Source organism: Phytophthora infestans, genomic scaffold (assembly GCF_000142945.1).
Source record: "Phytophthora infestans T30-4 supercont1.8 genomic scaffold, whole genome shotgun sequence".
Lineage (NCBI taxonomy): Eukaryota > Oomycota > Peronosporomycetes > Peronosporales > Peronosporaceae > Phytophthora > Phytophthora infestans.
In genome coordinates this window covers 80,467-91,164 of record NW_003303751.1, presented here as the reverse complement: position 1 = coordinate 91,164, position 10,698 = coordinate 80,467, and the positions used below count along the sequence as shown (strand labels likewise).

The window sequence follows — 10,698 nt, the reverse complement described above, 5'->3', positions numbered from 1 at the left end:
GTTAAACCCGTACATATTCAATAACAACATTTACCTCTGTAGACGTAGCTGGTCGTGTACGTGCCACACCTCCCATGTATATTTGATAGTCTTTCACCAGTCTGGGTGCCCTCATTTCCGCCAGCTCTCTGGTGCCTTGATCGCGACGAAACAATACGATCCTTAGCTGCGCTTCCTCCCGCTGCAAGAAAGAAGACACCTTGGTTGTCATACCAACGAACCGCTTTGATCGTGGGCACCTTCAGACACTCAGCCACTTGATATGTCCCTTTCACAATATGTGGTGGCCTCTTGTTTGAAGCACGTTTCCCGTTCTTCTTCTTTGGTGGAAGAATAGCTTCGCACAAACCTTGTTTGTTGGTCATAATAGTACCAATACTGTAGAACTTCATGGTCAGCAACTGCATTGCAAGGACGACGAATCGGTCGGTGATAATCAACCGAAACTTTGGAGGTCCAGTAGGTCCAAATACATGGCGAAGATTTCGCACGACTGCTGCTGGTCCGCAATTTGTGTCAGGTGGTGTATTTGTGTCTTGCAGCTGCTGTTTGCCGCAATACACCTCGAAACTGTACCATACATGTTGCACAGCGTCAGTTAAAATGTACTAGACACGATAAGAGAACTTAGAAGCCAAAAAAAAAAGCGAGCCCGAAGGCTCGCTTTTACTCACCGTATGCAATATGCTGTTTTCGAGCAGCTCAGCATGAAGAGTTTAGTGCCCCATTTGTGAGATTTATCCGTCATGAACACTCGCATGCGATTGAAGGTGGAGCGCGACGGAAGCATAGCTTCATCGAATACCATCACTGCCGGTAAAATCCAATTGCGCAGGAACGTTTCTTGCAGAGTGTCGGATACAGGACGCAATTTCCACACTCTATCACACGCGGCACGCGGATCACTATTGCTGCTGAAGTGTAGGTTTCGAAATATGTGAGCGAAGCGGTCTCTGGTCATGAACTGGCCAAAACAGCCCCTAGGAATGGCCCCTTCATCAGTGGTCTTCCAATGGTTCTCAAACTTTTCCTTGTTCGGACAAATTGTCCGCGCGATAAGCAAACCAACAAAAATGCAAACCTCTCTTCCCGAAACATCAACCACCTTCTCGAGCCACGTCTTGATTTGTTCTGGAGTCAGCTCCATTAACGGCTTCGAGAAGTGACTCATCAAAATGCATATCTACTGGAGGCTCAGTATCTTCAACTTCAGCAGGGTCAGGCTCCTCTGGTCCCAAGTCATCGTCGTCGTCGTACACAGACCCATGTTCAGTGTTGTCATCCGAATCAAGGCCAGCAAAATCCTCAGGTCTTTCACCAGGCTGCACAAGGTTTGGGTCGTCTACTAACGAGAATACACGATATGAATAAGTAACGTAAAATACAAAAGTGTATGGATAACAATACCTATCGCAAGAGGCTGTACTGCATCAGGTTCATTCGTCACTTCCTCCGATGGAGGTTCTATCTCATCGCCACCTTCATTCACGAGACTCACGATGTAATGGGCCCCTCCATTACATAAGTAGGTAGATTTCTTTACAAAAGTAGGTGCATCAGCACACGACTAGCGTGTGCTGAAATGCTGTCATGCCATTGGCTGATATATGGGGAGCCAGACCCATTATTAGCCAATTGGACTATGACGTGTATTTGAGTGTGGCCTTGGTCCTAAAATAAAGTCAGAGTTGATTTTTCCTTAAACCTAAGACTCAGTCGTCCTATTGCGAGCTTCCTCAACACTATAGTGTAAGCAAGTAACGGAGTAAATACCTGGGCCCGTTACACACGACCTCTTCGTCACTCTCAACAACGTCTTCTTCGCTGCTATCGTCATCTCCAAACAGGTCATACTCTAAGGTTCGCTGAGCAAGTGGTATCTCTGAGGCACAAACCAAAACACGCATTAGTGTATACCTCAGTTTCACATCAACAAAATAGTAGCCCACCGTCTTCACCCGATGCAGGCGAGATGTGGGTTGATGTTGCAATCAGAGCATCACCACCAACACTGCACTCTTGCGAGCTGGTAGGGGCCGTTAAACCTGTACAAGACACAATAAGATTAGACTTCTAAAGCATTTATTATACACGAGAGCATCATACCTTCATTACTTGTACAAATCGCTTTATCTGGTAACTCAGTTGGGCTACCTGGCGGTCCTGAGTCGTTGTACTCAGTTGCATCTCGTACAGGGGTGCTGGATGTAGCGACGGCTGTATGATACACGATACAATCAGTTGATATTGCATCTAATACAGGATAGCAATTCATACCTGTTTCAATCTCCCCTCGACTCCGGGCTGGAGGATCACACGCAGTACTGACTTGTGGATTTGGTACAGGCCTTTTAGAGCTCTGCTGTCGAAGCTCCGCTATGCAAACACAAGTCGTTAGACTAAAAAATCCCCACTAAGCATAATCATACGTACCGAGATCCAGCTGATCCAAAAAGGCCATCAACTCTTTTTCACCCACGAAGAAATCTTTCCCGCGGACGCCCTTCGTACTTTGACCAGGCATAATGTACGTGAAGTCCACCGATAGGCCCTGGGGTCTCTTTGACGACCATCCTTCTCTTCTCAGCTCTCGCCAGCGCACTTGAAAGGCTATTGTTTGCCAACGGGGGGAGATTCTAGAATGAGTGGTAAACAAGTGGCGCGCAAATACACCTCCAATTGTTGATATAATTGTGTGGCGCACACTTCTACCTGTGGCTTCTTATTTTTAGAAAATCAAGATCTTGCAGATCTCAGTTGATCTGAGTGGAAGATACATGTGATAAAAACAAAAAAACCTACCCCCCTTTGACTTAAAATTTGTAAACGCACATACAAAAAAGACGTCAGAAATCCTTATCGTGTCTAATACAGGATAAGCATTTTCGGGAAACGTGTCTAATACAGGCTCTCGCGTTGGGGGGGTTAAAACTCTTTTTAGGGGGAAACAAACCGATATGGTCAAGACCCAGATTTCTGCGGGGCAGAAAGTCGAGATTAAGACTGTGTCAAAGAAAGTTGCCAAAGCGAAGCTGCCGTCCCTAAAGAAGGCCGATTTCAGCAAAGCGAAGCAGTTGGTGGACAAGGACCCTGCTGGTGTGCGCGCAATATCGGCCCTTAAGGGCACGGACCCCACCAAGCTTTCTAAGAGACAGAAGGCCGAAGTCCGATCTTTTGTCGAAAAGCACCCAGACGAAGGCCTCGATTTTATGCAGATATTGTTTGGCGGAACAGCCATAGTATTTATGTTGGCTGCGCTAGGTATTGGAATTGGAGGCATTTCTAGCGCGGTATCCTCGAAGTAGTAAGGTACTCGTGATCCACTATTTCACTCATGAACAGACGGCTGTGCTCTCGTTTTCAAAGTGCCATCATCACCCCACTATGACCTCCCATTTACAGGTTAACATGGAACTAAAAAAGAATGTAACTCAATAGCAGAACAATCCTGTATGAAGCAGAGGGACGTTTTTGCTGTACAGGGTCTACGGGGGTTGTCATCGTCCGTGTTGTTTATCAGAAAACCACTCTTCATGTTGCTGTACCAAAATCAAGAACTCTGGTCCGCTCAGCCAGAAAACTATCCACCCATGTGCCTTTTTCTTTGGTGCGTATTGCTCGCGCTGGATCCCCTGTCCATTCGGACACAAGTCAAAGCTTATGCTAAACACTGTTGGTGCGACGTCAGTAATAGGACGTGATCGCCAAAGTATTGACTAGCTCACGGGCAAAAAGTGTTCGAGAAATATTCAACAAAGACGTGTTTCACGGAGAAGCTCTGGATTACACTACTGTGTGTAGGACCATTCAGTTGTGTTGTGCGTCAGTAAGGAGCTTAACATGCTCAAAGTGCTAGAAAAAACACTTTTTAATTTGTCCTGTACAAACTGTACATAAATATTAGCTCCCATGCGCCCTTATTGACGCACAATACTCTATACTACTTCTGCAGTCCTGTATACCGTAGTAAATATGCGATTACACTGTGCGAGTCGCGCTGCGATCACAAGAAGGATATTGGCGCAGTGCTAGCTGAAGTTCTCATTTCGATTGGTCGTAATTTACAGTGATGTTGCACTTGGCTGCCACAAAAAACATTCGCCTGGATGACATCACTGGCACAGAGGATATCAGGTATACTTAACCCTTCTATTTGTTAAAAGTAAAGGTGCGGTGCCAGATACAACCTGAAATGACAGGTTATGCACGTTTAGAGAATAAAACCAACTAAATTGGGTACGACAATCAAATGTAGATCTTATATAAGAGTCGTATCAAGTGCGGGATGTATTTTTTCTTAAGTTTTGAGACGAAAACGTTTGTTTGGGTACTTAATATAAGAAGTTAGAGTAGTTTTTGGTCAAAATGACTCGCCTCCTAAAACTCTGGATACAAAATCCAGAGAATACACGAGCAAGGATGAAGAAAGCTATTAATCTCCACAAATGTCCTCCTGAATTAACTCTCGCAGTTATTAAAAGAAAACTTAAAGAGCTAGACTAAAATTGAAGCCACCCTATCATTTCATAAATCAGTAGATTGTGCTCAGGCGCGACAACTCGGTTTGGTACTGAGCCAATTTCACCTGGGAATCCTCGAACCACTTCCGCGTCTTCGTGATCGTCACAAAAAGTGTTTCACCTGCCTTAGCTTCGGCTGTATACGACGACTCGTACTGACCTTCAAACAGACACCTCTTAGCGTACTTCTTCACCTCGCGCGGTCCAGTAAACTCTTGTACATCTCCATCCCATGTTGGTACTCCTTTCATGATCCAGAATCGATCTGGACCACGCAGAAAGTCTTCAAAACTAGGATAGTCGGGGTCTTCAGCGTAGGGCATTCTCCACGAAAACTCCTTGTCAATCTTTTCCAGTCTCTCAATCTCTCTTTTCAGCCATTGCATCCTCTTGTCAGCAATCCCCTGGAGTACTCCACGCTGCGCAGTCGATTCATCATAATCAGTTAGGTGGCGTGAAAAAACCTCGACAAATGGTCCAAGCTCACGTGGGTCCCGTTTCTGAATTTTGCTTATAATCAAGTCAAACGATTGTTTATCTCCAGAACGGACAACACTCCACAAAACGTCAACAGCTTCAACTGACGACAAGAAATAGTCATCTTTAGCTATTGCCGCCTCGATCAAACTTAGCTTAGCGATGCCATCATCTATGCCTCCAGCTACATGCAACAACACTTCCATGTCCGATTCACCGGGGTCTGCGAAATAGTTGTATTCGTTCGTTCTGTTGCCCAAAACGTTTAGCAATAAAACACCAACGTCGTCCCACGCAAATACACGCGCGAGTTTGATCATCACTGGGATCAACGTTGAATTGCCAGTCAAAAATCCGAGTTTCGGGCAAAAATTGGTGAGAAACAACTTCGTCAACTCGAGATCATTCGAATCAACCAGTAGCTCACAAAACGTGCGGCAAAATCTGACTGATGCCTTAGGAACACGTCTCCAGGTGGACACTTCTCCCCAGCCATACTTGGTAGTGGTTGTGTCAAGAAGATTATGTAGCGCGGTAGCATCGACAGGTCTACGTGAAGCTAACTCTTCAACAGCCAGCTCCGCAGACATGAGGTTCGCCACGTTCTCCAAATGGCGAACAGCAGGCCATGCAATGATCGCAAACCTTCCGTATTTTGTGCTTTTGATAGGCCCTTCATTACCCGTATACACGTCTTCTGTGTTCCCAAACGCCTTCCAAAATTGAAGTAATGTTTCGTGACTAGGATTCAGAAAATTGAGTTTCTTGGACAGAATTTCGTTTTTCCAGTGTCCCAGATCTGTTCCGCTAGTCAAGTACCAGTGCAGCGCTTGCTCGTAGCCATAGCGCATCCAGCCTTCCTCATCTAGTTGATTGTCGACTTGAATAGCGATTTTTACAATTAAGAACCGAAGTTTCTTATCAGCTGGAACAGACTCATTCGCTTCTTCAAGAACCCGGAATCGTGCACTGTCAATACCTTTTAGAGCTCCAGATCCCAACTCCCCAATGCTCTTTTTAGTATACTCGTGTGAAAGTAGCAACGCGAATGATCCGTCTTCCGGTCCCATTTCTTTGAACGCGTTGGCGAGCTCAGCGCTCATGGTCACGTTGGGGTCTCGTTTCAAGCTCTGCAAGGACGATGGAAGGCAAATTGAGTACACCAAAGCAAGGCGATACCCCTTCGTCACGTCCTCCAGAGCATGTTCAGCATCCGAATAGTGCACGGCGTAGTGTGGTAAATAAGCTGCAGTGCCGTCGATTTTGCCGAAATCGTGACGGTGTTCCACTTGTCCGTTTCGATACACTACGAGATCTCCGCCTTCGTGGGTACTTGGTGGCTGGACTACCAATGTCGCAATCATTCCGTCCTCCTTTTCGGTATCTTGATGTTTCAGGAAGTGACCTCCTTCTCCATACACGAGCAGCTTGTAGAGGACGCAGTTCAATGGAACACCCTTGTAACCCAAGCGAGCAGCGATCGTCTCCGTTAACTTCTCAATTCCTCCTTGCCACAACGGATTTCTGAGCTCCAGTTGATCAGGTTGCAACTGCCAACTCTTCCGGACACTGTCGTCCATCTTCGTGTCCAAGTTGTGTCCGAAAGGAGATTTAGCACATTTAGCGATCAGCTTCTCTGCATGTTCAGGGGCAAGTGGTAGAGGAATGAACCCCACACCATTGATGAATAGTCCAGGCATGACTGGGAGCGCATCCGCTACGCCACCGAACGAATACTCGCCTGCGTGCTCATCTGCCGAGGCCAGAATCTTACTTATCTTGACACACGCAGCCCCGGCTGGTGTAGGGACATCATTCGAGCCGCCTTCGCCACCGAAAGGCCACTTGCCATCGTTAAAATCTTGTTTGAAAGCCATCGGTAGGAAATCTCAACAGAGTGGGGAGGATATTTGCATCTGGGAAAGGTGCAAAGAAATACAGACTGAAAGTGACAACGGTGCAGAAGAGAAGAAAATGGGAGTGAATTGTACCGATATAATTTGTAAAATTTAGAGATAACTCGTTGCGATATTTGAAGTACTGTGAGACTGTCGGGCAACGTGACAACATGGACAATTAGTTATGGGCTGTAGGCAATAGTAAACTGGTGAAGAATATTGCGCATTATTGCACCGGTTATGCGGGCGTATCCCTGCGTACTTGACAAGCTATTATCAATAATACTGGTGTGTGGTGGAGGGGGCCACTTTCTCAAACATCAGGATGCCGACACTGAGGACGGGATTGTGACTCTGGTAGTTCGGCCACCGAGTGCACATGACAGCGGAAACTTGATATTATAGCACCACCACAACTTCGGCAAGGCCAATGGTTCTGTAGCCTATCTCCCACACTTTGCCGTCTACTATTTGGATGCTAGCATGCTCTGGAAAGAGTGACGAGGAGGTATCGCTTTGCGTTGGTATGCTCCATTTGTTTGCCACCGGTGTTCCGCTATCGCAAACGTTATCCCAACAGGATGGTGAGCGGTGAGCTCCACAACGTGATCAATAAAATGGAACCGGATGACGAACATTTTGCGCTGCTGTTGTCGCAAGGATGCACCCAGAAATGTATAAAAACTATTGGAATAAGATCTCTGAAAGGAGCCGATTGGGAGCGATTTCGCGTTCTCAAAGAAGCAAATGCCTTGATGATACGAAGAAACTTCGGTTCTTCATTGCCAAACTATCGCTGCAGGAGTATGAGCGCTATGACGACAATGATTTGACTTTTTGTAGCCGCAAGCGAGCCCTTCACTGGTGGAGGCTAAAGCGATGGCGTTGCTAAGCAAGCCTTGATCAGTGCCGCTTTGGCTAAGGAGGGCGATCTCGTGAAGCAATTGAGGTTTTGTGGGATACTGTGTGACTAAGTGAAAAACAAACCTTTGACATGGTCGTAAAAAAAAATCCAGAAGATGACCCCGTCTGAGGTTGGACCATGCGCCGAGGTGTTTTCACGTTTCATCAGCGACTATGATAAAGCGAACGGCAGCATTTTTTGAAGTGGTGCAAAAGGCGGCTGCTGGCAAACATGCGGGTGGGCGACCCACTACGAAATGACGTACGCGCTGTGGCAATTGACACGAAGTTGTGATGGAATGATTGAACGAAGTATGATGCCAACGGTGAGTGATAATTTACATGAACATTGGATAAAGAGCTCGACGCAAAAAATACTCACAATTTGTCACTAAAATTCGTGAATATGTGTCTACTGTAGTTGTTATAGACAAAATTGGTAGAAAAAATTCGCGATCACGCTCTTCGAACGGCATTAAAAAAAGTATACATAAGTGTTATAGTTCAGGATCAAATAGGTTGAAAATGCAACTTCGCTTTTCTCAGGAAGACAAACTGCGTTTGACATTGATAGCGGCAAAGTCAAAGATCTGCTGAATGACGTGGCTGTCCAGGTGAAGGAACGTGTCGTTCACTGGTGTGTAGCAACCTCGGACAACGCTAAGGAATGCCAAACGACATGGAAGTGGCAGCTTTTCCCTCTCAACGCTGAGTATTTCCCGGTGATGACATCGAAACGCAGCAGCGTATCGGTCGGCAATCTCCAGCAACACGCGCATTTCCAAAAGTTTCCAGTGTTGCCACGCTTTTAGGACCGGTAATTGACTGAATGATGGTCACATTTGCACCTTTCGGAACGTAAACAATCTCGACGTTATTATCCTCAGAATGTTGGTCTGGCTCGGGTAGGTTTGTTGCAAGCACCTGAGCAATCGCATCAACGTCGTGTTGACTCAACTGGACTCCAATCAGGTTGAGTTCTTTAATAGACGACCGAGACGCGTCACTGAACAGAGCGTAGGTAAGCAACTGCCAGCGCCACGTACGTTGCGTCGGTGTAAGTGACTGAAACGCGCCATTGATCGTCAACTCGTGTACTCTTAAAGCGTCAACCAGCGACGTACACAACCCGGAAAACACTTGATCGTCCACTGCAAACATCGGAATGACAAGCGACTGAATTATGGGTCCTTGGCCACAGTAAATGGCGTTAAATAACTTGCTACAATGATATTGCGCCAATAATTGCTTATGCATTTCACCCGGACGGAAGAATCTGATCGGCAACTCTTGTTGCATTGCCAGTTGAAGCTCCGAAATGGTCAAATCAGGTATTTTCAGCATTGCTAAGGACGCAATTGGGAGCTCACGTGACACTGGAATCGTGCCAAGACACAACTGTACGGACTCTTGTTCGTACGTAAAGTACCTGTCAAGTACTCGTTGTGTGTTGTGTTTTTTTATATCGTTCAGTGTTGCCAGCAACTCGCTCCAATGTGCCGACAGCACCGACTGCCCCAAATGCCACAAGTCCGTGAACTCCACAGTGTATGAGATTTTAATAATCTCTTGACGTCTATTGTGAAGTCTTAGCAAGGCGGATATTGCCTCTTGGAAGTCACTGGTTTGATCCTCCGTCTTGGTCAGAAAAAATTGGCGAAGAGTTGCCGACGGCAACATTGCACTGTAGCGTAAATGATTTGCGTCAAACCGAAAGATGAACCTGAGAATGTAATATTCATCGAATTGGTCGTCCACTTTGAGTCCGCAACGTTCCAGTAGCAGAGATTTGCATGCTTCAATGTCGACAGTTGCCACGAGACTCAGGAGCTCCAGCGCTTCTCGCAACAGTCGAATCTCAGCAGCTTCTCGGTTGATAATCGCCAGCAGTGACAACGGAGGCCGAACGGAGAGCCATACGTTCTCAGAGGACCGACTTTCCGTAGACAACCGACCTCGAAGAACCGCGCACCAAGGCTCAAGGAAGGCGAAGCTTTGGTGCATCTTGAAAGGTTGCAAAGTGAGTGGGAAATCTTATGGATTTGCATGTTTGCAACATGAGCATTAAGATACCGGACACAGTTGTATTGCGAATATTGCGGAAACAATCAAGGTACAAGGTAAACGGGAGTGTTGGTAATGGCAACTTTTTGCCAACGTCTTTTGGTGCGGTGCTTTTCCTTTTCACTTGGTTGGCGATGGCGGTTTGGACGTGGGAATATGCGGCAACGGCAACTCCTCTTCCTCTCCTGCGTGCGCCGAAGATGTCGGACTGGTAGGGTACAGAGCGTACGCAGTGAGCGGGTCTTGGTCGTTCAATACCGTGTGAAGACGCGCAAGAGCAGGGTTGGCACTCACAGGCATTGACAGCCAGTGCACGTGCTGGGCTGTCGAGACCACGTCGGCGAATGTCTGGTGCTCCACTGTGATCTCTACGAGGCTGGGGGAGCGGACAGGGGCCTCGCGGACAGCCTCCGTCGTCTCGCTGCGTACGTCCGTCACTTGCTCCTGAACTACATCAACTTCCAGCACTTCTTCGGTCTCTACTTGTTCCGTCACTTGAACCTGCTTGGTCTCTTTGGTCTCAGTCGTTGTTATCACCTCCGACTCTGTAACTTCATGAGTTGTTGCAGTCTCTTTTGTCCCTTGCACTACTTCAACTACTTCAGAGGATGCTTCAGGCTCCTGGACCGCCAGCGTTTCTTTAATTGCGACCCCCTCAGGCTCAGCGTCATCCACGGTCTCCGCTGTGGCTTCCTCGGCGGCTTTGATGGCGGACAGGCGCTTTTTTCCCGGATCCGTTCCAGCACTTCAAAGCCGTCCAGCCCGGGCAGCATGATATCAAGCAGCGAGGAGATCAAACTCGCCGTTACTAAAGGTTCAAGCGCCTCACGGCCGAA

General features: G+C 47.1%; 2 protein-coding genes across 2 annotated transcripts; both read right to left on the bottom strand.

Moving 5' to 3' along the window:
• Positions 1–4,531: 4,531 nt before the first annotated feature.
• Positions 4,532–6,874, bottom strand: PITG_06181 (uncharacterized protein; the record flags this gene model as incomplete). The annotated part of the gene is made up of 1 exon (XM_002998307.1): positions 4,532–6,874. One exon carries the CDS (start codon positions 6,872–6,874, stop codon positions 4,532–4,534), a length of 2,343 nt encoding a protein of 780 aa, XP_002998353.1.
• Positions 6,875–9,982: 3,108 nt separating this feature from the next.
• PITG_06180 (uncharacterized protein) lies at positions 9,983–10,635 on the bottom strand (the record flags this gene model as incomplete). Its single annotated transcript, XM_002998306.1, has 2 exons — positions 9,983–10,582; positions 10,609–10,635. The coding sequence occupies 2 exons, from the start codon at positions 10,633–10,635 to the stop codon at positions 9,983–9,985; spliced, it is 627 nt and encodes a 208-aa protein (XP_002998352.1).
• Positions 10,636–10,698: the final 63 nt, after the last annotated feature.